The 27,437-nt window shown below is 48.3% G+C and overlaps 3 protein-coding genes, 1 long non-coding RNA gene and 1 pseudogene across 5 annotated transcripts in view; 3 read left to right on the forward strand and 2 right to left on the reverse strand.

Moving 5' to 3' along the window:
- The window catches only part of LOC120662574 (abscisic acid receptor PYL4-like), a 54,883-nt gene extending 39,053 nt beyond the window's left edge, over nucleotides 1–15,830 (reverse strand). The window contains exon 1 of the mRNA XM_039941695.1: nucleotides 15,549–15,830. Within this exon, the coding sequence (XP_039797629.1) occupies nucleotides 15,549–15,830 (282 nt within the window). The remainder of the gene's footprint in view (nucleotides 1–15,548) is intronic.
- LOC120660362 lies at nucleotides 1,522–7,077 on the forward strand. 2 transcript variants are annotated; one of them, XR_005669555.1, is made up of 6 exons: nucleotides 1,522–2,351; nucleotides 4,017–4,075; nucleotides 6,076–6,161; nucleotides 6,248–6,400; nucleotides 6,584–6,655; nucleotides 6,745–7,077. It is a non-coding gene; the product is annotated as an uncharacterized LOC120660362 (long non-coding RNA). The 2 variants fall into 2 exon arrangements; XR_005669556.1 differs by having other exon boundaries at nucleotides 6,251–6,400.
- LOC120660361 lies at nucleotides 8,051–11,631 on the forward strand. The gene is made up of 2 exons (XM_039938861.1): nucleotides 8,051–8,189; nucleotides 8,284–11,631. The coding sequence occupies exon 2, from the start codon at nucleotides 8,382–8,384 to the stop codon at nucleotides 9,300–9,302; it is 921 nt and encodes a 306-aa protein (XP_039794795.1). The 5' UTR covers nucleotides 8,051–8,189; nucleotides 8,284–8,381; the 3' UTR covers nucleotides 9,303–11,631.
- A 4,308-nt stretch (nucleotides 15,831–20,138) lies between the features above and the next one.
- On the forward strand, nucleotides 20,139–25,650 carry LOC120660363. The gene is made up of 3 exons (XM_039938863.1): nucleotides 20,139–20,297; nucleotides 24,962–25,042; nucleotides 25,129–25,650. The coding sequence occupies exons 1-3, from the start codon at nucleotides 20,274–20,276 to the stop codon at nucleotides 25,378–25,380; spliced, it is 357 nt and encodes a 118-aa protein (XP_039794797.1). The 5' UTR covers nucleotides 20,139–20,273; the 3' UTR covers nucleotides 25,381–25,650.
- A 25-nt stretch (nucleotides 25,651–25,675) lies between these two features.
- On the reverse strand, nucleotides 25,676–27,159 carry LOC120660364 (annotated as a pseudogene).
- Between the last annotated feature and the right edge of the window lie 278 nt (nucleotides 27,160–27,437).

The raw sequence follows: 27,437 nt of genomic DNA on the forward strand, positions 1-27,437 counted from the left end.
CTTGCATCGAAGACTAGGAGTAGTTGTACATGGCCATGGCTTCTTCCCACTCTCAAATTCTCGCACTTCCTCTTCTGTCGGCCAATGAGATCTAGGACCATAAATATACTCATTGAAGTCACATGCCGGTCCATCCTGCATGACACATAACATTAGCCACATAATTACAGCAAAATTAAAGAATCAATGCTACGTTACATGACACTTACTCTAGTCTTTAGCGAGCATCTAAAAAAGGGAGTGAACTTTGGAGGGACACCAATATTAGGCCTTTGAAGTTTGGCACGAACACTGCAATGACATTTGGGAGGATTGTTCACACGATATATAGCATCTTCTTGCTTCTCTTCCTCTGTCATAGGTGGTGGATTTGGTGGGGGAGGGACCCATCGTCTAAACTCATTGTACGCCCACGACTCTGACCGATAATAAGGGAACAGCCGAATTCTAGGATCGAACTTATCCGGACCATCGATCCATTGAAAGAAAAAGCAGTGGCAAGGATTCAATGAATCATTCCACTTGCAAATGTAAAATGCTCTACCGGTCATCTTGGGATGCCTCGATTGCTTCACTACTGCCAGCTGATTGCCCGGTTCACAACGACAGAATGGAACTGGAAGGGCAGGAGGGACTGGGGCATCCTCATCACACTCGGATGGGTACTGTCCACCACCAAGTAGCTTGTACCGGGCATCGCTCATTGCCATGTGTATTGTAGATACATAAATTCCATTGCCATGTGAAATAAACAAAATACTTATGGAAACAAAAACAAAATACTTATGGAAACAAAGTATATACTAATTAAGCACAATATACCAGCGTTCAAAATATAATATGTACATTCGTAAAACTATGGAATAAAATTACATGTAACTCATATTAACATCCACACTACTCAATCCTAGAAATCATATTAATCGATGCATGCACGTACTACCTCACGTCCAAATCGAGAGCAGAGTACCATCTACGTATCATCTAAAACCCTAATCATGAGAAAACTATCAACAACACCACCGTTTCTCATATCAAGAACCTAACCCTAATAAAAAAACCATCAATAACTACTAATACACACTGTTAAACGATGAGATATTAGGGGCAATACCTTCGGACAAGGATGGGGAACGATTCCCTCCACTTTTTTCCCTCAAAAAATCCGAATTTGGGGGGATCTTTGGGGGGGGGGGCGCCGTCACCCTGCCTGCAGCACTGGTCGGGGAGGAGGAGGGAAAGAAAGGGAGGGTGGGGGAGAAGGGGCCAGCGCGGGCCCAGGACATTGGCCTTGTCGCGCCAGCCCGTTTGCGCAACAGGCTTGTCGCGCCGGTGCATGTGCCGCGACAGGGAGGGCCACGTCATCGCCGACGCGGCGCAGCGCTGGCTCGGGCCGCCAACGTGGCCACACTGTCGCGCCACATGGCGCGACCAAACGGGCTACTCGCTGCAAATAAAAACCAATACGGGTTGAAATTAAAATATTATTTAAAAAAATGTTAAAAATAAAAAAATCCTCACGCTTCCCCTCACCCTATTCCCAACGACAGTTCCAGCTTCTCCCACACGCCGGCCCATCCGAAATCCCGCGCGAGCAGTTCAGCTCCTCCCTCGCTCGCCGGTTTCGTGTGCGGCCTCCGCACCCCTTCGCCATCGGGTCAGCTACTCGGGCGCAGGCTTCGCATCCGCTCTACCCCATCTTGACTGTCGACGCGCGACGTCGCGGCCGTATCTCCGCGCGCGCAGGCATCCCGCAACGCTGCCGGCCGTCGGGAGTCGGGCGTCGGTCGCCGGGCGCCGGGCGCCGGCTCGCCTGCCGTCGCCCCGCCCCCAGACCGGCCCTGCTACCCTGTGCGGCTGTGCTGCGCAACTTCCGGCGAACCGCCACCGCAGCTGCTACTCGCCGGCTCGCTCCCCGACCGGGGATAGGACCGCCTATCGCTGGCCCGCGCACCCAAGCGCCGCTGGTCCCGCGTGCCGCCGCCCTCGCCGGCCTGCGCGCTGCCGCCTTGCTGGTCCCGCACACCGCCGCCTTGCAGGCTCAGCTGGAACCGCGCGCCACCGCAGCCTCCGCTCCCGCCGGCCATCGCTGGCCTTGGCACCGTCGTGTCCTCCACTCCTCCTCCCCGGCTAGCCTGCGCGCCGAAGGCCCGAGCCCGCCTCGCAATCGCCACGGCCGCGGTGCCTCCGGCAAGCGGACGGTGGCCGCGGCCGCCGCGAACTGCCCTCGCGGCCTCGTGGCAACGGCTGCACGCACCGACCCCGACGTGCAGCTCCGCCTGGTGATTTTAACAACCCTCCGACGCGAGAAACTGCCCTCGCTCCCGGCGTGCAGCGGACGTCTTCCAAAGGTTTGTTCTCTCTTGTCTTCCAAAACCTTTGGGTCTCTTTGCCTGCATGTGTGAACTGATGTTATGTTGAAGTTGGTAATGTTAGGCAGCTGGAAACTTTTGTACCATCTGTGTTAGTTTGTATTGAACGTGCGATGTTAGCTAATATTTCCCGTTTCTCTATGAAGCAACTCCAGAATGTAACTCATGTATTGGCTGCCAGCTTTCAGTACTCAGTTGAACCGTCTTGTGGGCAGAACGTCTCTATTGCTTGATCTTGTTTATTTTACCACTATTGCTGTATTATTTGTCCCAACGGTGGCCATTTTATTCGCTGTAGTTCACTTCCAACGTTTTCATTTAATTTATCTTTTGATTGGTATTTTGGATGGCTTGAAGTCAATTAACTGAACCTTAGATTGCAGATTACCTTTCCTGTGTTCGTTTTGGATATTTGAAAATGACTCAAGCAGACTTATATTGAAAAAAATTAATTTTATAATAGTCTGTTATACAGGATCAGTTTGGATAGGCTAAAGTTGAGTGCTAAATATCAGCGCACTTATACCATTGCTAAAGTTCTTAGGTCTTAGCTAGGTTCTCACTCCATTAGTACATCCGTTTGGATGGACTACCGCTAACTTTAGCACTTTTGGACATTAGCTCTTGGATCCAAACAGCAGTGGCAAAGTCTCTCTGCCCATAGCAAGGCAAAAGCAGTGGCTGGTTTGGTTGACAATCAATTTTGCTGTATATTATTGTCCAAGGCGCCAATGTCGATCTTGCTGCACTTATGTGACAGGAAGATTAGACTCCTGAATGTAGTTAGAGCAAAATTGGCCATTAACAAGTGGGCCAAATGGTTGATAAGTTAGGATTGACTGGGTCATCGTGATAGCAACGAAAACTAACTTCAAACTGCTATGGTTAAACACGGTAAGATTATGTATAAACCTGCTAATAAAGCTAAAGGTTTACAAGCTGCCTGTGGTGACCTGCTGTCAGCTCCTTTTCCCGTAGCCAGCACATGCCAGATTGCCAGTCAGCACTCAGCGAGAGCACCCCAGCCTGAACATTTGAAGCATCAAAGCTCACACTAACAAAATGTTCAGACTGTACTTGCAACAACACTATCAGTGAGACAGTAACAGTATTCAGGCCAACAGTTTGTTACTTCTACTTGGACAATGCGTAGGAACACTGAAGATGATGGAGTCAGTCAGGTATGAGATGAATAGATACCCTTCCAGGCCATTGCCATTGCTTCCCAGACTGATGGTTGACCCAGCAGCCATAAAGAATGTTTTACAACAGGAATCACTGACAAAATTCAATCCCCTTCCCTGGGTTTCAACCTCCAATGTCACCAATCAGACTACAATAAGAATGGTTTGATCTTGTTTATTTTACCACTAGCAACATCACTCTCATGATACACAAGTATTGTTAAGTCACATTGTTTTTGGCTTGTCTGCCTACAGGCCTGAGAGCAGTTTAAGTTCTCGAATTCAAGCTGGTTTTCTGCGTGCCATTTATGTCCTTTTATTTTGCTTTGAGGTAAACTGTTCTGTACAATTACTGGCACAAGCACATGGCAGAAGTTCCAAATTCGCCTCTTGTGACTTCTACTCTTCTCTCTTATTACTGTTGCTGGCATACAATCTAAGCCCCTCTCCCTGTGTACAGGTACATTCAGGTGGCAAGGTAGAGTTGAAGAGAAGAGGAAGCGTGCACTGGACAGATAGGTAAAGAGATTACATCTGAAATGATTCTTCACTTTAGCAAGTTGTGCAAGGGCTGCTACAATGTGCATTATGTGATCCCATTGTATTGACCATTAGTGTCTTTACCATATTTGCAAGTCAGGTGAATATCCATACTAGACAATTGAGAAAATAGAAGACATAAAATGAGATGCCGACGGTATAAATTTGTCATGTATGCATCTTCCTTGTATGAATGCACTTTGATTAGTAGCAACCATGCTGTTCAGATGGGGGGCCTGGCGATTTGCCATGATTTTTGTTACCAGTTTTGCAAAACTATGCACAAGACTGATAGGTCGATAGTCTTTGACTTCCAATGCACCTGACTTCTTGGGAATTAGAGTGATGAATGCAGAATTGAGCAGTTCCAATTTCCTTGAATCTCTCTGCTGTAGACTCCATATGGCTGCCATGAAATCCATCTTGATAATAGGTGGAACATATTCTCCTGAAGCTATGGACAAACATAGCAGAACAGAGGGAGTAGTTTATAGTACTAATTTTGTATTTCCAACAGTGCAGGCAGTTAGCTTGTGGTCATCCTCACCCATTTACTTAACAGATAATTTGGTTGTTAAAACCTGTTAACTTTCAGGGGTTTGATTATTTTGCAAGCTTTGTTTAGCTCCAGTCTATTTTCAAAGCCCACTGATTCAGCTTTATCCACCCAAGTTCAAGTACTTAAAAAGTAAAACCCAGGTGGACCATCTTAATTAATCCTAAATTGAAATGCTAGAATTTCCAGTGTGGTAGTGTCAGCTTCTAACAAATACTTCTATTTAATTTACAATCTGACAGAACATTATCAGACACTTCGGATGTCAAATTGTGTAATATACGTTTTCATTTGTCAGAGAGCTAATTTCTCGTTTTTCAAATTATCCATAGTAAGAAATTAAAACAAATTATCTCCCAAATGTAACTCCCTGCATTGCTCATACAAAATCACTGCTCGTGCTTCACTAAGTGCTGCGGCAAGCAGGTTCTTTTTATTGTACTCATCAGAGGTAACCTTGTTGTTTCTTTGTACTTCGATCCACGCATGACAGCATGTTGTTACCCTTTTCCCTGAGTTGTATTCATATACTGATGATGATACAGTAATGTTAAGACTTCTAGATCACATTGATTGTTGAAAGCTATATGATATGGATTAGGTTGGATACAGTTCCAAGAACTGAGAGTAGAGGCGTAGAGCACCCCCTGTCAACTGATCGCTAGCAGGACTCATCCCCATGGCCTGATTAAGAAGGGATGTTTGATCTATTCCTCGCTTAATCCATGAGAGATGCAGACTGAACTTTATAAACTGTAGATGGATGTTTTGACCCCCAAGGAAGCTGCTTCTAACCAGGGAATCCTAAAAACATGGAGGAATTCCCTGTATGGCCCTACTAAACTTACCTCTTCCTTCCTTGGCCCTTTTTTTCAGAACTTCCCTATATGACCCATTAACTTCGTTCCTTCCCTAATTTGGCCCTTCTGTCAGTTTTTAAGTGTTAGCGATGTTAACAGCCACGTGAAAAGACCATTTTACCCCTATTTGTATTTCTATAACCAAATTGATATTGGTACACGTTTCTGAACATTTTAAAAAGAGTAGTACTTGTATATGTTGTAGTGGACTATTTTTTGTATTATTTATAAAAAGAAGTCACTTGACTTCTCTAGCTCTGTGATGCATCTCTCAGTGTTATGTTCAAATCTGTAATAATTATTTAGTCCTCATAGCATTGGAGCTGACATCACTATCCAATATTGGACAAAACCCTATACAACTAAGTTTTCCTGAGTATGCATTGTTGATGTTGCGCAGTTTATTTTATTCTCCATTCGCATGTTGCTTATGCTGATATACGGAAATTCATATCTAAGTTCTTTTTTCGATTCCTTGCATTTGATATTAACGGACACTTTGAACTGATTGTGCCACAATCTATTAATTTTCTATGAATATGACTGGTGTATGACATTTGCAGCTCTTGACAAGGACTGTTAAAGGAATCTATGGAAACAAACTGTTCTCGTGCTCCATTTGGCGAATTAACAAACCTCTCTAATGCAGGTAACTAATGAATAAACATGACAGTATGAATTACTTGCATTACAAAAATAGATGCACTGACTATATATGTTATGCTACGTGTACAGTAGAGGCTGAGAGCGCACTCAATTCACAGTCAGCAAACAATGATAAAAAGCAACGTAAGCGGGAAAGGGAAAGAGCAAGGTATGCTTCAATGTCTCAAGAACAGAAGAATGCAAGAAACCTGAGGCAGCGTGAAGCGCGTAAAAAAAAGAAAGGTGTTGGTGAATTCCATATTTGTTGCTCTACATATATATTACCCTGTAACCTGCATGGGTCAACATTCCATCAATTAGTTGCATATATTAATACTCCTGTCTACTGGGTCATGTCCTGTCCAATCATATTTACTATACTATAGAATGCAACTAACTTTGGATTTTGATGGTGTGTGGTTTTAGAATGTCAGAATTCCATGGAAACAAACTGTTCTCGTGCTCCATTTGGTGATTTGACAAACTACACTAATGGAGGTAACTAATGAATAAACAAGATGGGAGGGATTACTTGAATTAGAAAAATAGATGCACTGACTATATACGTTCTGCTATTTACATCGAAGGAGCTGACAGTGCATCCAATTCACTGTCAGCAGACAATAATGCTAAGCACCGTAAGCGGGAAAGGGATAGAGCAAGGTATGCAACAATGTCTCAAGAAGAGAAGGATGCAATATGTCTGAGGTAGCGTGAAGTGCGTCAAAAAAAGAAAGGAGACTGACGTGTTACATATTTGTGGTGTTACAAATACATTACCTGTAATTTGGATGGGTCAAGATCACAGGGATCTTACAAATTAGTTGGACCTTTAAACACTTCTACATGCTTTGTAACATTTTCTCATATATTTCTACTCTGGTATTAGAGTATGTATGGTTGTCATAATATCTCTACAACATGAAAGGAGTACGATGCCCAGTAGAGTTCCTGGCATTCCATTTGAGCAACTAGAATTGAGTTCAAGTTTTGCTACTTTATATTCTTATATTTGTACAAACTATTTGCAGAAGGGGTTGGTGCACTGAACGATGAAAATGTTGGTCTTGATAATCATGAACGATCGTTCCAATCATCTAAGTTATGTGACAAGGGTCCAGAGTTATGTGACAAGGGTGCTCCTGAAGTCTCTGACATGACCATAAACATCCATGATTCTGTATCCAAGACAAGAAAGTCAAAGAGTGCATACCAAAGGGAGTGGTACAAAAAACTAATCCCAGAGCAGAAGAAAGCTAGGAATGAGCGCCAGAAAATGCATGATTCGACGCTAGCACGGTTGGAAGGGAAGAGAGCATGCAAAAGAAGACGAAATGAGTTGAAAAGGAATATACGGCACACTCACTCCATCGCCATGGAGAATCCACATTATGTCCCTAAACTTTTGGATCCAGCTAAGGATGGTGCAAAAGTAAGTGCCGCCGATGTGAGTATTCCCCAGTTCGACTGGACGCCAGCTGACTGGACGCCAATCTACAATACCACCATCACATGAAGAACAATCACCTGATCTTGAGGCCCCAGAAATGCTTGCTGGCCGCTTAAACCATAAGCATCATGTTACACACGGAGAAAGATATTCATTGTTAACACGTCGGAATCGACATTTTGCGTCAAACATGGCAAGAAAATCTTGTCGGACAGTACATGAAGATCAAGGCATTTATGAAGATAATGACGAAGAAGTCAGTTTACCGCAAACCCCGACTGATACATCTATTATAACTTAAAACCTGTCTTAACAAAAACCGTGTTATATGTTTTATAGATAGTCTTGATCAAAGCCAACCAAAATATACAGGGATCCAGCATGTACAAAGGGTATAGATGATGATAATTTCTTTATTTTCTTAGATTATAATTATTATTTCTTTCGCACATGACAGCATCTATTTCATTAACCTGTGTGCCTAACTCACAGCCGAGGATGATTGCGCCGAGGATGATTGTGATGAGGACGTGATATTCGAGGAGGACGAGAAGTTTGAAGGATACCTCTTTGCAGGCCAAGGTACTTATATTTCCATATGAAGACAAATTCCAAGATGCTTTAATAGCATCTCTAAATATGTCTAACGCGTAACTATTTAAATACTCTACTTTAGATGATGACACCAAAGAGGAAGTCCTACTCAACGATGTGGATGATGACTCTGGTTTAATCCTAGATGTATCTGATCCGTACGACGCAGTGTATGCCAATATGCCTGAAGATACCCATATGTTGGAGCCTGTTGAGAACTGCCCGGAATGCAACGCGAAGAAGTTTGAGTTCGAGCCCCCCGGATTCTGCTGCTGCAGCGGGAAGATTAAGCTATCCACACCTGATACACCACCCGAGCTCATGAGGCTGTGGTCAAGTTCAGATGCTGATGCTAGGCATTTTCGTGCGAATAGCAGATTTTTTAATGGGCATTTCTCATTCACTTCAATGTATTGTCAGCTTGATCGTATCACCACCAATATGAGGACCGCTGAGGTATACACATTTCGTGCGCATGGCCAAATTTACCATAACCTTAGATCGTTTGGTAGAGATGGTACGGAACCAAGACACCTGGAACTTTACTTCTACGATGACGATCCCAGCCTTGAGTATCGGTTCCACAAGTGCCGGCAGAAGTGCAAAGAGATGGACAAGGAGATGATTCGGAAGTTGGTCGACATCATGCGTGATAACCCGTACTCTAAGCATCTCAAGAGTTTCAGGCAGAATGAGAATCTTGATGACTATCATGTGGAGTTGAACCTTGACCAGCGGTTAGACCAGAGAACATATAACACGCCGCTGACATCTAAAGTGGCCGCTATATGGATAGAAGGGAGCGAGCGTCTAGGTCAATTCAAGAATAGTGTTCTCCTGCATGGGAAGGATAGGTCTTTACATGGCATCCGGTCATATCATGGGTGTTATGACGCACTCTCGTACCCTGTATTTTTTCCAAGAGGTGAACTTGGGTGGCACAACATGATTCCAAAGGCAGGTGTTACTATGGAAGAAGTGAATGCCGCTCGCGAGAATCGCTGGCAACATGGGCAGGGCAATGGTGATGATGATCTAGGTAATTTGTTTTTACATAACTCATGCAGTGTACCTTGTAGGATGTGCAATCACAGTCACTAATATAATATTCTTATATGTACAGGGTCTGCCGGAAATCTATGTGTGTATGTACGTGATTACTACTGCTACAAATTTCAGATGCAGCCAGGAATATTTAACCCAATATTGCATGGCAAGCGTCTTTTCCAGCAGTTTGCAGTGGACACTTATGTCAAGATCGAGAGCGCTCGTTTAGACTACTTCCGTAATAACCAGGATCAGATAAGGGCTGATCTTTACCAAGGTCTTGTTGACAGTCTTCATGCCGGCGAGGGATGAGCAGATGCAATTGGCAAGCGTACTGTGCTGGGTACATCATTCATCGGAGGGCCTCGGGACATGAGGCGGCGGTACATGGATGCTATGGCATTGGTGCGAAAGTATGGTAGACCTGATATATTTCTCACGATGACCTGCAATCCTAATTGGGATGAGATCAGGAGGGAACTTTACCCAGGCCAGAAACCACAGGATCGTCCAGATCTTGTTACCCGGGTCTTCAGGGCAAAACTTGAGGAGTTGAAAAGAAGTTTTCTCGAAGATCACATCCTTGGAGAGGTACAGGCCTACGTAGATGTCGTTGAGTTCCAGAAGAGGGGATTGCCGCATGCCCATTGGTTGCTTATAATGCGCAACAAGTTCAAACTCACGTGCCCCGGACAGTATGACCTTCTTATATCAGTCGAGCTACCGAATAAGAAGAAGTACCGGAGCTGTACAAGATGGTCACCAAGCATATGATGCATGGGCCGTGCGGTTTGCTAAATATGAATTGCCCATGCACGAAGGGTCGTGGTTCATGCAAGAACCATTACCCGCACCCTTTCTGCGAGGCCACCTCACAAGGCAAGGATTCTTATCCCGTTTATAGGCGACGTGATGACGGGCGCAAGGAAAAAATCCGGGGTCACGAGCTGGACAATCAATGGGTTGTCCCTTACAACCCTTATTTGCTACGGTTGTTCAACTGTCATATCAATGTTGAGGCATGCAGGAGCATTAAGTCCATGAAATATTTGTTCAAATATATATACAAGGGGCATGACCGAGCGTCCATGGCCGTCAGAGAATCTGCCAAGGAGGATGAGAATGGTAACATCGATGAGATCAAGCAGTACAGGGACGCTAGGTGGGTTACTCCTCCAGAAGCGCTGTGGAGGATATACGGCTTTGGGTTGAGTAAGGTCCATCGGCCCGTAAAGCAGCTGTAGCTTCATCTACCTGCCATGCACATGGTCTCCTTCCATCAACGCAAGAAGATTAAAGACGTGGTTAACTGTCCAGGGGTCGAACGATCAATGCTGACGGCGTACTTCGAGGCAAATAGGACGCACGAGAAGGCTCGTGGAATCCTCTACCATGATTTCCCCCAATATTTTACTTGGCAATCTAATGGAAAATTCTGGCAATGGAGAAAACATGGAAGTCGTAGCCAAATTGATAAAATTGTCTTGGCTCATCCGACTGAAGGTGAACGCTACTATCTCCGTGTTCTCTTAAACCACGTCACTGGTGCTACCTCATATCAGCATCTGAGGACGGTGGACGGTGAGTTGCAGCCAACATTCCGGGAAGCCGCAGAAAAAAGGGGCCTGATCGAAGAAGACAACACTTGATGATTGCCTCACGGAAGCCGCACTGTACCAGATGCCGTCCTCACTACGAAGGCTATTTGCAACAATTTTGGTGTTTTGTGAGCCAAGTGACGTGTTTGGGCTGTGGCAGAAACATCTAGAAGCAATGTCAGAGGACTACAAGCGCAATTGTCCTTTCGCAATGGCCATGGAACAGATGGTGCTGATTGACCTTAGAAATATGTTGCAATCGATGGGGAAGCATATAAACTCATTCCCACTACCAAATATCGACGACACCTATGACACAGCAAGCGGTGTGCCATGTGAGATATTTGAGGAGTCAATCATAGTACCCAGTGCGGATGATATGGCGCTGCCCAAGTCCTTAAACGATGAGCAGAGGGCTGTATATGATGAGATCATGTCCACAATTGACACGGACGAAGGCGGCTTGTTCTTTGTGGACGGACCTGGCGGTACTGGGAAGACTTTTCTTTACTGGGCCCTGCTCGCTAAAGTACACGGCGAGAACAAGCTTGCTGTGGCGACAGCTACATCTGGTGTTGCCGCCTCCATCATGCCTGGTGGAAGAACCGCCCACTCACGCTTCAAAATACCGCTTACTATTGAGGATGGTGGATGTTGTAGCTTCACGAAACAAAGTGGTACTGCCAAGCTGCTATGGAGAACATCTCTTATAATTTGGGATGAGGCTACTATGACAAAGAGGCAAGCGGTGGAGGCTTTTGACAAAAGCTTGAGGGATATAGTGGATAGGCCGGAGCTACCCTTTGATAGGAAGACTGTTGTTTTCGTTGGAGATTTCAGACAGGTACTCCCTGTTGTCTGGAAGGGGTCGAGGGCTCAAATAGTCGATGCTTTGCTGCGGAGGTCGTACCTTTGGGATTCGATGCGGCACCTAAAGCTGGTGCGCAACATGCGGGCACAGAGCAACCCATGGTTTGCAGATTATCTCTTTCACATCGGTGGTGGAACAGAGGAGGTAAATGGTGATGGAGATGTGCGTCTCCCAGATGATATCTGTGTGCCTTATACTGGAGATGGTAAAGATCTTGATAGATTGATTGAATGCATATTTCCAAGGCTGAATGAGAACATGACAAGCAAGGACTACATCACGAAATGAGCTGGTGGATATGATTAATATGAAGATGATCAGTAGTTTCCGTGGGGACGAGATGGTTTATCATAGCTTCGACTCTGCAATTGATGATCCCCATAACTATTACCTCTCGGAGTTTCTTAACACCTTGACCCCGAATGGTCTACCTCCACACGTGCTAAAGCTCAAGATCGGTTGTCCAATCATATTGCTTAGGAATATTGACCCTGCGAACGGACTCTGCAACAGAACGAGGTTAGTGGTACAAGGATTCTAGAATAACACAATCAACGCAGAAATTGTGTTGGGGCAGCATGCTGGAAAGCGGGTTTTCCTCCCTCGGATACCCTTATGTCCATCTGATGATGAGATGTTCCCGTTCCAGTTTAAGAGGAAGCAATTTCCGATGAGGCTCAGCTTTGCCATGACGGTTAACAAGGCACAAGGGCAAACTATTCCCAACGTGGGTGTGTACTTGCCCGAACACGTGTTCTCACATGGTCAGTTGTATGTTGCGCTATCTAGAGCAACCGCCAGATCAAACATCAAGATCCTCGCACTCCCACCAAATGTTGAGGAAGGCGGTGAGGAAGATGAAAAGAAGGATAAGAAGCAATCCAAGAAGAAGGATAAGAAAAAATCCAGTGCGAAGGAGAAGAAAAAAACACCTAATAATGAAAAAAAGAACATACCGACAAGAAACGGTACATACACAAAGAATATTGTGTACAAGGAGGTTCTAACGCTATAGATGAGGTAATATATTCATATATACAACATAATATTTATTAATTATTCTACTGTATGAAAATCTTATCATGTTGCTTCCTATAATTAGCAGATGTATACAAGTCCTTTTCCGTCGTACCACGAAGGTGTTCTATGCCATATAAAAGCTTATCAAAGGAATCACATGCGCCGGTGTGCTTAGTGCGGGACGGCGGGCGATGATTGCACAAGCAATGCGCCTGTCGCAAATCCAGACAGCTTATTTACAAGCAATAAGATTTAGCTATTCTATTATCTTTTCATACGAACCTTTTTTGTATTATCAAAATATATGGTACTCTACTCCCAATTTGATTGATACTTAAGTGTCTAAGAGAGTCTTTGATACAATGATCACTTTCTTGTGATTTTTCAGATTATTGTAATATATAGTTGCAGGTTTGTAGGATTGCACGATAGTCGGGCGCTTGATTTTTGCCGCTCCCGTAGCAACGCACGGGCATTCAACTATGAATACCTTTTGGAGTGACAATGGTGATCCAATTTCTTTGATTTATTTCACGATACCTTTTGGAGTGACAACGTTATATATGATTAATGTTGTTATTTGTTGACAGATTTATATCGTTAAGCGCTTGATTTTTTCCGCTCTCGTAGCAACGCACGGGCATTCAACTAGTCCAAAAGAAAAGAAAAAGAGACATGGTACATACAAAGGAGTTCATACACCATCCACCAAAAAATATATATCCACACACTTGCACATCTTGATCAAGGTTTATGACTTGTTTCTCCTTTGGATCCGGTTTTTGACTTAGCAAAATATGAGAAGCAGGTATGCCTTCAGATCCTCCATACCTATAGCTCCACAAAAATAGCTATTAGAGATAGGGTGAGGAAGGAAAGGCACAATAAAAAGCCTTGGTAAGGAATTATACACATTGAGCAATCTGAGAGATCATCCGAGGAACTTTATAAATTTCTTTTGAAAAACTTTACAAAACCTCCGGATTGACGGTTGAGCTAAGAGAAAGAAATACGAGCACTCTATGATATCGTTCTGACTCTCAACCGCCAAAGATGAGGTGAAGCTATAAGCCCCATAGAAGTAAGGTAAGAGGTAAGAACAAAGGCCAACTTATTCAAAATGAAGGTAAGAAACACTCGGTTGTGCCTAAGTATGAGTTGAAAATTCAACATTGTAGCAACTCCTGATCAACAACAAAACACCAAGTTTTGCTCGGGACGAGCAAAAGGCTAGCTTGGGGTGTTGTTGATGGTCGTTAAGTGCAAAATATGACCGTCAACTAAAGAAAGGAAACCATACCTCTTACTTGCATATTTGTATCACTAACCTAGCTCCATAAGTTGTTTTGGAAGATTTATGATTTCAGGAGCACAAGTCCGGAATAAGAAGAAAACACGAAGAATATGCAGACAAAACCACAGAAGATCGCATCCTGCGTAACATGTCCAAAAGAGGCCCACAAGTCAGAGCAAACTGACCAAACAAACCCTGGCACCGACGTATTAGAGATCAGGGCCCACCAGGCAGTGTACCAAAGAAGGTCGGTGACCAGAGGTGGCGAAGTGGGGCTGGCCAACCCCATGGGTCGGCCGAACCTGGCCCACTTCCTGTCCAGGTGCATTTTGGCGGGAAGCTTGCTCTGATCCTCCTGAAGGCGGTTACAAGTGTTTCCATGTATAACTCTGGCGGGAACCGACCTCAAGAGCTATAAAAGGGGCCTCCCACCACTCACACCACACACACCACTTGGAAGCCTATCTCTCACTCTCATTTGTGACTTGTACTTCTTAGGGTAGTGGAGATAGGCTAGTACTTCATCTTCTTTAGCGAATCCAATCGTCTTGGGGTCGGCGAGCAATCCTCGGCATCTGGTATGGTTTTGTATTCCGACTATCATTATGATATTCATACAGAGTTCGTTCATGGTTATCTTGCTATGCTATGTTCTTAGCTTGCTTTGCCATGATCTATTCTTCATCAAGTTATACTAGTTGCTTGCTTAGACCAAATGATCTAGGTAAAGATATCACTTCATTGTGCTTTCGGGCTTGCCTTAGCATCTTACCTGTCCATCCGAAGGGTGGGGTACCCGGGGATGCTAAGGTAATGACCTCATATGCGGGCATGGTGTCCGGATATGCGGGTTCCCTCGGATATGACGGTGCTCCACGGTTTGACTGGGGTAGACCGCAGATGGTGACAGCCCTGTCGGTCCGCCGGGAAGCTGCTTCTCAGTTAGCGTACTCCCCGACGTTTGGGTATCGTGTAGGAGTTCATGCAAAGATGAAATGGGACTGGATGTTCTCCAGTGTGGGTCATTCTCCCCGATGTCCCTAATTTTTCGGCACCTGCAGTTCTAAGCATGTGGCTAACATAACTTCTCTACAAACATGAATAGTATACTAGGATCTGTTACCTATGCTCCCACTAACCTTAGGTGTATTTGTTTATTCTTTATTCATGAGCGTTGGCTGTTCTATGTGTGTCACATTACCCATGCTTATCTTTATTATCACTTACCCATGTATAATCAGCAGTCTGCACCTTATCTCATAATGTTATGGTTATATAACTAGTAAACATCTTTACACAACCTCGCTATCCCTTGGGAAAATATAAATAACGATACCCTGAATACTTCCGGGTGAAATGCTACAACGGTATATCCGTGCGCTTGCGGATCCTTCTGTAATCGTTAAGACATACCCACCGGCTCATAGTTGTGGAGCTATGGAATGTCCACCGGCATTTCTTGGCGGCGTTGCTGGGAATTAACCCCTCCTAGTAGCGACGTTAAGAAATGCCAACACCTGCGGCTGGTCGAACCGCCGCACCACGGACCACACCACCACGGCCGGCGCCGCCACGTGCTGGACCACCGCGGAGCAGCACCGCCCGGGCCCCGGCGCCGCGTGCTCGTGGTGGCGCGCCGCCTCAGCGGGAACCTCGCCGTCGTGCGCCCCGCACCGCATCCCCGTGGTCGTCGCGACCGCCGGTGCGGCCACTACCACCACGCACCCGACGCTGGCCAGGACCCGGCCGTGGTGTTGGTGCGGCATGCTGCCGGGGCTGGACGCCTGGATGCACGGCATCTTGTGGCGGCGCGTGTTTCGCCTAGCCGGCCGGGCAACTTGCTGGAGAATCAAATTTTGGGCCTGACAGTGGGTCCTGTCGTTTGCAGACCGAGATTTGAGAGGCCTGCTAGAGTTTGGCTCTGATTTTGGACCTCAAATTTTGCAGGCCGGCTTCCAATTGGAGAAATAGGGATCTGATTTTGGACCTCTAGCTGGAGATGCTCTAAAATGAGAGGGAGCCGTTCACTCTCCCCTCGCTCACCTCCCTCGCCACGATGCCCACTCTCCTTCCCCCACATTCCTAACTTCGCGGTAGAGCCACGGTCAGGATCGCAATGGAGGTGCCATTTCCACTGCTGGAGCTCCCGGAAGAGACGACAGTCGAGATCGGTACGCGTAGCGTCGAGTTGCCGAGGAGCCGGCGGCCACTTTCGACGCCTTGAGGGCGACCTGCCAGTATATGCGCGACTGTGTGTGCCTGTCACGCCTCATCGGTTGCCACCTTCCCCTCGAGCGGATGTACTACAGCCTCCACAACGGGGCGTTGTGGGCCATGCTCGTCAACAACACGCTTGAGGCCGGCAATCCGGATGTGCGCTTCATCGTCGTGATGAGGATGGTATTCGTGGAGCACATCGACTCGCTGCACCCTCCTCTTGGCGAGCTCGAGTGCCTCGCCGCGGAGAGGCATGCGTCGTCAGCCTTCGTGCTGGCCATGCTCCTCTACCGCACCAACGACGGACGCGATACGAACCTCTGCGCCAGGAGACTTCTCCGTCAGGTGGAGGGCGACAGCCCGGGGGACGATCTCATCGTCTTCTGGATAAAATAGAAGTTGAACCGCGCACTCCACCACTTCCGCGTCGTTCTGTGGCGGGATGCCTGGTCGGGATACCACATTTCGCTCCCCCTACCGATGCCTCCGACTCCGTCCCATCCCTTCCTTCAGTGCAGCGGTAGGGGCGACTTCAACGGCGAGGGCACGCGGGCTGGTGTGGTATGGGCGTGAAGCTTGAACTCTGGATGGAGTGGGAGATCTTCTGCGGCGAGGAGAGCACAAAGCAGGATCTGGGCATTGTGCGTCCATCTCTTTCGTATCTTAGGACAGCAGTTGTTCTAGAGTAGTTTGTTTCACTCAACGCCCCCCTCTTTTGTGTTCGATCGGGACGCTTTTTGTGTAAACAACATGGTCTTGTGAACCCTTATGCCCTAGTTTAATGGAATGCATCTCTATACATTACGTCAGTCACTTCGTTCGTGATTCGAGCGGCCGTTCACTAGACCGTTTTGCGATTCCGACCCCCGACTTTCTCCTCGGTGGAGAAGCTTCGTCTGAGGCGATGTTTCGTCTTGACTTTGTTTTCCCTTCATGCGTTCTTTCGCTCGATTGGAGGGGTTGAGCAGTACCTCACTTTTCCTTGGGGATCGAAGGTCGGCGCTCGTTGAGCCGATAACGGGCAAGTTCGAGTGAAGCTCTCGAATGCCTTTTGTTGGGTTCGATGTGGGACGACTGGCGACCAACTTCATGGCATCCTGATGGCCGACCTACTAGTTCCCGTAGCTGTTCGGCCGACTTTGAGGGCTCGATGCCTCCCTATGGTGGGATAACCTAGGGTTGGGTGTCGTCAAGACTTGAATTTGAATCCGAGCGCCCGTGACGTTATGACGTCCAGGTTCTAGCCACTGCAATACAGGAAATGCGCTGTATGTCGTGTGTCTAAACATTTGCCGTGTGCCAAACGTCGGGCACACGGCAAAAAGCCGGTTTGCCGTGTGCCGGGCAACGCGGCTCATGGTAAAAATCTGACTCACGGGTCCTTTGCCAATACTTGGTTGCCATGTGTTACACACGGAAAAAACTTTGTCGTGTGCAAACCAGCCTTTTTGCCGTGTGCCTTTGGCACACGGCAAATGCCCTGCATCCCGTAGTGCTGGGGCCCACCCTTCATCACCCCTTGGTCGGCCGGAGCGGCTGTCGAATCCTTCATCAGGCCAGCCTTCACACTCTCGGACCTAGGTGGGCCGAAGGGCATTTTCAGCCCCATATCCCTACTGACAGTGTCAGGACAGCCTTCGCACTCTCGGACCTAGGCAGGCTTATCTCTAAGCCATGCTGACAGTGTCAGGACAGTCGGGTCGTGTGATTTTTACCATTTTCGAGGGTCGGGTGTGAAGATTTCTGTGACTCATGTTGCTACCTACAAAAGGCGCAAAAAATCATGAGTAAATTCTCTGTATGCCATTCAAAAATGTAACCCATCCCTTCTATGCCATTGAAAATTACCTCATCCCTTCTATGCCATCATTTATAATTTTCCATCCCTTCCATGCCATTGCCGTTAATTTCTCTAACAGATTCGTTAAAAGGTACAGGGGAAAAGACAATAATACCCCTCCGTTTCCTCACCGCAATTTTTTTCCCCGAGTGCCCCGCCCCTCGACGCAGTTCACCCGGCCGCCATCCAGCCACGCCTCGACGCGCTCCACCCGCCGCCTTCCGCCGCGCACGCACGCGGGCCGCCTTCCGCTCGCCGCTCGTGCACGCCCACGGCTGCGCCCGCGCGTGCTCGCCGCCTCGATTCACTGCGCATGAGGCCGCCGCCGGCCGCAGGGGAGGTAGCGGCCATCGAGCTCCGCCGCCGCGCGGATCTGTGGCCATGGCGAGGCGCGCGCAGGCTCAAGGAGCTCGGCGGAGCTCGCCGCCGCCGGGGTTCCCCGCGGCGAGGGAGGAGGACAAGGAGGGGCGGCGCCGCGCGAGGAGGCAGCGGAGCTCGCTCAGCGGGGAGGGAGGAGGGACGCGCTGACCCGGCCCGCAGCTCCCCGGCCCGCGCGGCGGCGCGAGCTCGCCCAACGGCGAGGGAGGAGGGGCGCGCTCGCCCAGCCCGCAGCTCGCCCGCCCGCGCGGCGGCGTGGAGCTCGCCCAGCGGCGAGGGAGGAGGGCCGCACTCGCCCGCCCGGCGGCAAGGGAGGAGGGGCGCGCCGCCGGGAGGGAGTCGCCGGCGAGGGTAGGTGAGGGAGGGAGGGACCCCGCGCGGAGGGCACGGCCCGCGGCGGAGGACGCGGCGTGGCCCGCGGCAGAGGACGCAGCGCGTGACGGCGCCGGAGCAGGGATGCGGCAGAGGGTGCGGCCGGTGGCGGAGGACGCGACGCGCGTGGTGGCCCGCTTGACGGCGGCTGCAGCAGGGGCCCGACGGAGGGCGCGACGCGTGCGGCGGCTCGCGCGACGGCGGCCGCGGCGGAGGGGCAGCACGGGCCTCCGCCGCGCACGCCGGGCCCTCCGTCGCCATCGTGGATCCGATGGGTTCAAGGTTGAAGATGAATCTGACGTGTGGGTCCCACACGTCAGTGGTAGTAGAGAGAGGGCAAGGAATAGGAGCCAGGGGTATTATTGTCCTTTTGTCTTTCAGTTTAACTGCTCCGTTAGTATTTTTGACACCAATGGCATAGAGGGAATGAAAAATTAAAAACAATGGCATTGAAGAGATGAGGTAATTTTCAATAGCATAGAAGGGATGGGTTACATTTTCCAATGACATACAAAGAATTTACTCAAAAATCATACCCCTCGCTGGGTCGGACCAAGGCCACTAGACGCGCGCCCGTCCCCTGTCAGGCTGGAAGGCCCGACCTCCGCCGAGTCGGGGCGCCCGACCTCTTGCGGAGAAAGTCTGAGGCGGCGAGATTTGACTGTCTGTTAGCTTTTCAGCAGTCGAGTCGTGCATGCCCTGGCTGCCAGCGTCACGACACACGTGCATTCAAGGCGAACCCATCGGCCGAGAGGGGACGTCCTGTCAAATGCCTAGGGGTCAGGCGAGCCTAGCCTGTGTCAGGCGGCGGGCCTTGATGCGACCGGTCAGGTGATGTGACCGGGCGCTGACCACCAGTAGTTTCCGGCACTGTCATGATTACCAGCAAAATCACCGTGGTAGGAAAGTAGTTACCGCGGCCCTGTTTTGGTTTACTGCTAGTACTACTAGCACACATTTTCCGAGAAAATAATCTTCAATACATAGAGTACTGAACAAAGTTTATTTGTAAAACTTTTTCACGGATGGGTGTAACTTTTCACGACGAATCTAATGATAGTAATTAATCGATGATTGGCTACAGTGATGCTACAGTAACCATCCTCGAATCGTACGGTCAAAGGCCTCATTAGGTTCGCCTCGCGAAGTAGAACACGGCTGTGGAGTTAGTTTTGTAAATTAACTTTATTTATTACCCTTAATTATTAGTTAAAATTTTTGTGCTACTTGTGCTAAGCTAAACCAAACAGGGCCCGCATTGGCGCGGATTGTGCCGCGCTTTGATTTCCGCATTCGCCCTGCTCATCGACGCCCAACTCGCCATGGCGAACTAGACCTGTAGTGACATTACCGAGGAGGACCTCAACCGCCTGGTGAGTCAGTTCTTCCTCCCGGCGAAGACAGACGCCAAGGAGTGGAGAGTTCCCAGGCTCGAATGCCCATTGGAGCTGCCCGCCAGGTACGTTGTCTCATTCACCTGGTTCCACGAGCAGGGGTTCATGGTGCCAGTGCACCCGTTCTTCAAGGGTTGCTCTCATATTACGAGATCAAGCTGTAGCACCTAAACCCCAATAGCATCTAGCACATGGTGGTGTTCTTCGCTTTGTGCAAGGGGTACATGGGGATCTACTCCCATTTCGAGCTGTGGCGACATTTCTTTGTCGCCAACCTGGAGAGGGTCAGAGGAATTGGGGAGCTGGTGGCCATCGGGTGTTGTGGGATTCACCTTCGGTCGGGGTGCTCGGTGGGCTACATCGAGATCCCGCTTACCCGATCGAACAAGGGGTGGCATGAGTCCTGGTTCTACCTCAAGAACAGTGAGTACGCCCGCTTCCAACTTTCACTGGGTGTGCCCTATCGAGCCCACTGAAGCAGTGGGAATAGGGCTGCCCGCAGACGTACCGGAAGAACCTTGACCCCCTCGTCGACGCCGTGAAGGAGCTCAGGGAGGTAATGTTTTTCGAGGCCGATGTGATCAGTGCCTACCACCTGAGAAGGGTGGCGCCCCTAATGGCCTATCATCTCATGATATGTGAGATGACATTGGACGCCAACCTTCAAGGGTCGGTCATTAGCAACGTCACGCCAGGGGTGGAGGAGGTCACCCGGTGCATCAGGGTTTCGCTGGGCCTCCTAGGAACCTTTGTGTTCCCAATCGATTGGCACACGCCAATGCACCCCGTGGTGGGGTCTGTTGCTTTGGTAAGAATCCCGTCTATGTTTCTTTTTTTGCGTCTGCGTCCCCTTCTCTCCCTCTTCCTTTTCTTCGTTTTGACTTGCTAATGACCGGCCCTCTTCCAGGATCTGGGCAAGTGTTCTTCCCTACCACCGGCCATGAAAGACTGGGACGCGATGATGCGCAACCGACAGGCCAGAGTGCGGAGGTGAGGGGAGGTGGTAGCGACCTCCTCTGACTCAGAAGACGATGACGACACCGATGATGATGACGACGATGATGGGGGCGCCCATTGGGAGGACACGGCCATAGGGCCGTCGGCTCGACCAGCGTAATGCCCACAGCAACTGCACCGACAGGGGTCTGCGGGCATTTTCGGCCATGTCGGGACTAGTAGTCAACCCTCTAGATGTCGCGGTCCAGAGGCCGCGTGACCAGCAGCAATGCAGGGTGCACCGTCCCAAGTGCCTCTAGCAGCGCGCATCGAGGCAGCGCGTGGCTCGGTGCTGAAGCTAGTGATGCCATCATCGGGGTCAGCAGTGCGTGCGCCAGGGTCGGCCGGCATGTCAGGGGGCTCCAGGGATTGCGCCCGGGCGGAGGCAAGGCTAGCGTCCGCCACACGGGGTTCGCCCGTGTGACTGTCGCATTTGGAGGGCATCTCCGGAGGCGACAACCCCCACAAGGTCATTTGTTCCCAAGTCGGGACGGCGTCAGTGCCGACACTGCCGACATCGGAGGATAGCCTCCTTGAAGGGCCACCATAGCAGGAGTAGGTGGTGAGGGAGAAGATGGTACAGCTGGGGCAACTGATTGACCTGGAACCGGCTCCTGCGTCCGCGGAGAGGGCCTACCGTGGGTGAGGTGTCGACACCAGGGTTTAAAATTTCGGCGGCATACCGTCGAAATTTCGGTGTTTTTTTCGTTTTCGGTCCGCACCGGCTTTTGGTATACCGGTGTTTTCCGGTATTTTTTGTTTTGAATTTTAAAAATTTAAAAAAATTTATAAATAACTATCAAAAAAATTGGGAAAAAATATGATAAAAAACTAGGGGCTTTTATTAGCTAATAGCACTTAAAATCATTCAAATCTAAATTGATTTGGTAGGTAAAATTGATAATTTGGGTTCGAACCCGTTACAGACCCGCTGGTTTTCCGCGCGTGGGCACCGGTTTTTCGGGACCGGGCACCGGTATTCCGGCCGGTATCGCCGGCTTTCCGCAGCCGCAGATCTGTGAGTTTTCTGTAATGATTATTCATTATTTATTAGTGGATTTGAACTTTGATTATTCGTTAGAAATCATAAGGCTTTATTTCATAGAAAAATCCCTATAGGTTATGCATATTGCATGATTGAAATTTTTGAGTGCTATGGTATTGCATATAGAAATACCTAATGATTTGCATGATCGAAAAATACTTGAGTGTAATGATTTGCATGATCGAAAAATACCTTATCATATATAAATGCTTGAGTGCTAGGCTGCTAGCTATTTTTAGTTTATAAGCTTCCATGAATGTCTAGCGTATTTACTTACACTATACTACTTTTTTGCATTATTGTAGTGTGTTTCATTTTTTATTTCTCATTGTGTGCTGGAGTTTATTATATATTGTGTATTATAATCTATCAATATAGACATAATTAGGCCAAACTCCGCCAAAATTTTCAATTTTTTTCATAAATACATAATTTTCCATCATTTTCCAACCATTACCATCATTTTTCGGTGAAATGCACCGGAATACCGGTAAAATACAATGAAATTCCGGCCGGAAAACCGAAATTTCGGAATTTTGAATTTGAGAACTCTTTCCAGTCGAAATCACCGGAAAACCGAGAAATTTCGGCCGGTATATCGTTTCCGGTGGCCACCGAAATTTTTTTCAAAAACGAAAACGTAAACCCTGGTCGACACAGGTGCAAACGGTGAGCGGTGCCGGCATTGCGCCGCACGCCCATGAGGAGGCGGTGGCCCTCGGTGGCGACGGTCAGGGCAAAATCCTTGGCGAGGACGCAGGCGCGGTGGCGGGGGCGGACGGTGCCAACGCCGTGTGGTGGAACTACCTGACTTAAACTAGCTCAAGTGCACTAGTCGGCAACTCAACGAGTCCGACTCAAAATGCACCTGAAACAGTCCAAGTTTGGCATCCACAGGGCACCCAGAAAGGCACCCCTTCCAGGGACACGACTCGAACAATCGAGAACAAAGACAGGATACATCTCATACATCACATGTACAAGTACACCACAGCGGAAGCAGAAGATACAAGATAGAGGCATAGTTATTAGGACCGGACCGGCAGTCGGACTGCTAGTGTGCTCGGTTCGTTGATTCATTGTTCTGATCGAATGAACCAGTGGTTCAAAGAGGTTCAAATAGATTAAGTTTTAGCACATAACATAAGGCATAAAGTGGTTTGGTGGAAACTTGCTTGGGTGGGAACCTTGTGTGGAGGGTTCAAATCCCACCATCCGCACCATTTTGCCCATTTATTCCCACCTAGGCGCCTTCCCCGGTCACATTTCTCTCCGAGTCGCACAGCATGGCTGGTTTTCTTCGATTCGTTTGAATAAAAACCGCCCGATTTTCCATAAAAACCGCCGGTTCAACCAGATATTCTCCGGTTCGATTGCAACCCGGTTTTTTACGTGGACCGAACCGGTGCAGCTTTTGGTTCGCAGTTCAACCAGTCGGACCGGCCGATCCTAATGACTGTGGATAGAGGTACAAGGATAAAAGAATAAACAGCAGCGAATACAGGAATAAAATAGCAGCAACTAGATAAAAGGAAGACTACTAAACAACTAAACTATAAGAGTCATCCACCGAGCCCACCGGTGGACTTCTCTCCAAAACAACCGTCGATCGGCAACATCGACGAAACTCGCAGACTCGGACACCTGTGATAGGGTCAGCAACTAAAGACCCTCAGTACAACAAGTAGTGGCAAGACTTACCCGACTAGTTGGTCTAATGACCGACACCAAGGATGTGCAAGGCTATTTGGTTTGCTGGCTTAATGTATTTGCAGAAAAGCTTACTACAAGTTATTCCTATTCCAAGTTTTAGCAGCGAGTAAGTGATTAACCGACTCAAGTTTGCACCTGAACTCTAAAGCAATCACAAGCATTGTTCTCAAACAAGCAGTGTTATTGTTCCCTGCTATCATCAATCAATCAACACTCTATCCCGATCAATCTGTGACTCAGGTAACAAGTAGTCCTTAGAGTAGTCCTTATAATCGAAGGACAGCACGGCAATCCAGATCGATGTACACACTGCAGGGGGAAAACCTGATCACACACGACCGGTGTTGTACGCTCAACCGTACGCAGCAACCTTTCGCGTCATCACTACTCTCCTTGAGCCAGGCCCCCACCCCCGATCCGGTCTAGCCCCAGTCAAGATGCCTCCTGGCAGTCCCTGGCATCACGGCTCGCCACAACTCCACATGCCCGGAGAGGCGACAAAACGAACCAAGCGAAAGTGGAATCAGCTACATCGGCTTATGGTGCCCACATGTGATCAGTACACACCTCGAACTTTTTACATCAGGGCCACACAATCGACCCTTTGGCCAAGGCGGACCAACCATAACCAAGAACCATGAAACATCCGCCCGGAACGGAAATGAGATAACAACAACAACCACCATCCCAGTGTGATAACAGTAGTAAACCTCCAAGGTCCTATTCTCGCGAGTGACAGTAAATCACTCGACTTCTACCGGTATCCAACTATTAAGCATAGCAGAGCTAACGTCCTGCCATACTAGTATAGACTCCATATGATAAAGGTAATGCTTTAAAGTAAAGGTTTCAATCAAAGAATTGATGAACCATTAAATGCCATAAGCCAGGTACTACACAAATTGTTTACCTTTACTCTTTTCTGCTAAACAAATTATTCTGCATGACTCTAAAATAATACAAATGATTCTGCAGGATGTTATTGATCATGACCTTTCTGGTTCTCAAATGCTTCCACATCTTAGTAGCACTCAGTTGAGCCAAATGATGCAAGAGGTAACTCAGCTGAGCCAATTATCATTGTTACAGATATTTGTATTCAATAGTGCAGCACAGCTTAATAGCATCTATCATTGATACAGGAGCCTCAGCCTAGCTTGCTCTCACAACAACGAGGGCCATTGCCAGATCCTGACTTCATCATGACCAACAGACCCATTGCAAGGTCTGCTCCACTTACAACAGGCACCAAGCAAGGCAAAGCTGCCGCTACAAAGAAGAGAAAGGTGGCAAAGAACACTGAAGTTGCAGCAAGCAAGAAGAACACTGCAGCAAAGAACACTGGAGCTGCATCTAGCAAGAAAAAGACGGCAGCAAAGAGTGGGACTACTTGATCAAGACTGAGAGATAGCTGTTTACTTTTGTGAATGATAGATAGCTGTTTACTTTTGTGCAAGGCAGAGGAGGATGGTCTGTCTTGTCCTAATATTTATGTAAGGTGGTGGGCACTAGTTTAAGGTCACGCTAGCAGCATCAAACAATGTGTTAAGTCATGTAGTGCTTATCTTGGTTTAAGAGCATTACTCATCTGTCATATCCAATGCAAAATGCATTTCATGCTTGTGACTAGTCAATACGTGGAGATCAAATTATATCTGTCATAATTTCATTACATTCATCGGGCTGGACACGTTCCAATAAATTTTAGTCAAACAGAGCATGTTTCATTACACCATGCAGAGTGCAGCTCGTTTAAAAGTGTACACCATATATTACAAGGGGTCATTAGCAAAACGATCGTCATCACGTGATCGAACTACGAGCAGATAGGGGTGTCTCTGCGTATTTACAAGGCCAACTCACCCCCCCTCCCACATTGGTTCCAGGTTGGCCTGCCACATCATCTTCTACAGCGGGGCAAAGCCCGTTTGGACCTGTGATGGCACCCAAAGCCAAGATGAGTGAGCTGATTCTGCAATTTGGGAGTGTGGGGACATAAATGACACACCTTGACAAGTTAAAGGACCGCCCATGTATTTTACTCTATATTAAAATATTAACATTACAGACTGTGACAATACTCACTATCTATATCTGTGATCTATGTCACTACATCTACATTTGAAATGTATATCGCCGTACAAAAATCATGTAATTATTATTTAATTTACTCTATCATGAATTGTTTTATGATTAAAGTTACTTTGAAAAATGATGAAATACTACTATTTGCTAAAAGTCACCGACGACATGCATTAAAATTTAGAAAAGGAAGTAGTATGTACCTATGCTCTGTAGCTTCCCACTAAATCCAGTCAACATATCAGAGTAGCGGCTCCACAACATGATGCCACCGTAATTGGGGGAGGTTTCCACCATCGGCAGCACTTGCAACCAGTAGCGTCGGGCGACGCCGGCAGCCCAAGAAACACGGACGGCAAGAACCGTGTCCAGTTCTCCCACGCGCCCTTGAGGTAGCTCTGGTCCGCGAACGTGTACTGGCACGGCTGGTTCTGGTTGTTCTGGTTGTCGAAGAACTGCACCCAGACGTGGTCGAACAGCCCCGTGTCGAGCGCAGGGCCGAGGAAGGCGTCCGGGTACGGGCAGCGCGGCGCCGCGGTGAGCAGGTACGTCCTCCCCGCCGCCGCCGCCGCGGACGCGTTGTACAAGGACCTCAGGTACCTGGCCAGGTCATCGTAGTAATCACGGCTACCGCCCGAGATGGCGAGGTCGATGCCGTCGAGCTCGGCGTCGTCGCCGAACGGGCGATGCCCGGTGCCGCCTAGGAAGCTGGACCAGAGGTACGTGGCCAGGCACTGCGCGTCCGAGGCGCTGGAGAGGCTGTAGTTGTGCGCGGCGCCGCCGATGCTGAGGAGCACCTTGACGCCGCTGGACCGGCAGGAGGCGACGCCTTGGCTCACCAGATCTGCGCAGCCGCCCCCGGTGGGGTTGTTGCAGTGGCCGCCCAGATTGAGCTCCGGTGTCCGGCCGCCGCCGAACACGGAGAGGTAGGCTATGATCACGGTGGCGTAGAGGCCGGTGGCGCATGTGGCCGCCAGGCTGTCCTCGTTGCCGTTCTGGCCCCAGTAGACGACGATCTTGACGCCGGCACCGGAGGCGGCTTGGGCCAAGAGCAAGCACCAGGCGCAAAGAAGCTTCAAGTTGCAGGCCATCGTTGCAGTGTTTATGGGGAATTTGGGAGAGCGTAGTCCAGTGCGTGTTCAGCTGCTCCTTTGGTTGCAATTGTGAATTGCCACACTCCACTTACCGACACGCCAAGTGGTAGACTGCAAGGCCATTGGATTGGATGGACTCTTGATTCTAAGACGAGGTCGTTTCCCAGGCCGGCTTCAGACGGGTACCTTAATAAATGTAAATGAGCGTCTGCAAGACTATCTGACATTAACAAGTGTAAAAGAACCAATCCCCGACGGCGAATTTCTCATTACCA

This window comes from Panicum virgatum, chromosome 2N (genome assembly GCF_016808335.1).
Source record: "Panicum virgatum strain AP13 chromosome 2N, P.virgatum_v5, whole genome shotgun sequence".
Taxonomy (NCBI): Eukaryota; Viridiplantae; Streptophyta; class Magnoliopsida; order Poales; family Poaceae; genus Panicum; species Panicum virgatum.

Excerpts from the sequence above, each read along its gene's own strand:
- LOC120660363 (XM_039938863.1), top strand. The coding sequence starts at position 20,274 with ATGCCCATTGGAGCTGCCCGCCAG. Across the intron at positions 20,298-24,961 it reads CCATTGGAGCTGCCCGCCAG|GATGTTATTGATCATGACCT; the intron begins GTACGTTGTCTC and ends ATGATTCTGCAG. Across the intron at positions 25,043-25,128 it reads TGAGCCAAATGATGCAAGAG|GAGCCTCAGCCTAGCTTGCT; the intron begins GTAACTCAGCTG and ends TCATTGATACAG.
- LOC120660361 (XM_039938861.1), top strand. The coding sequence starts at position 8,382 with ATGCCTGAAGATACCCATATGTTGGAGCCTGTTGAGAACTGCCCGGAA.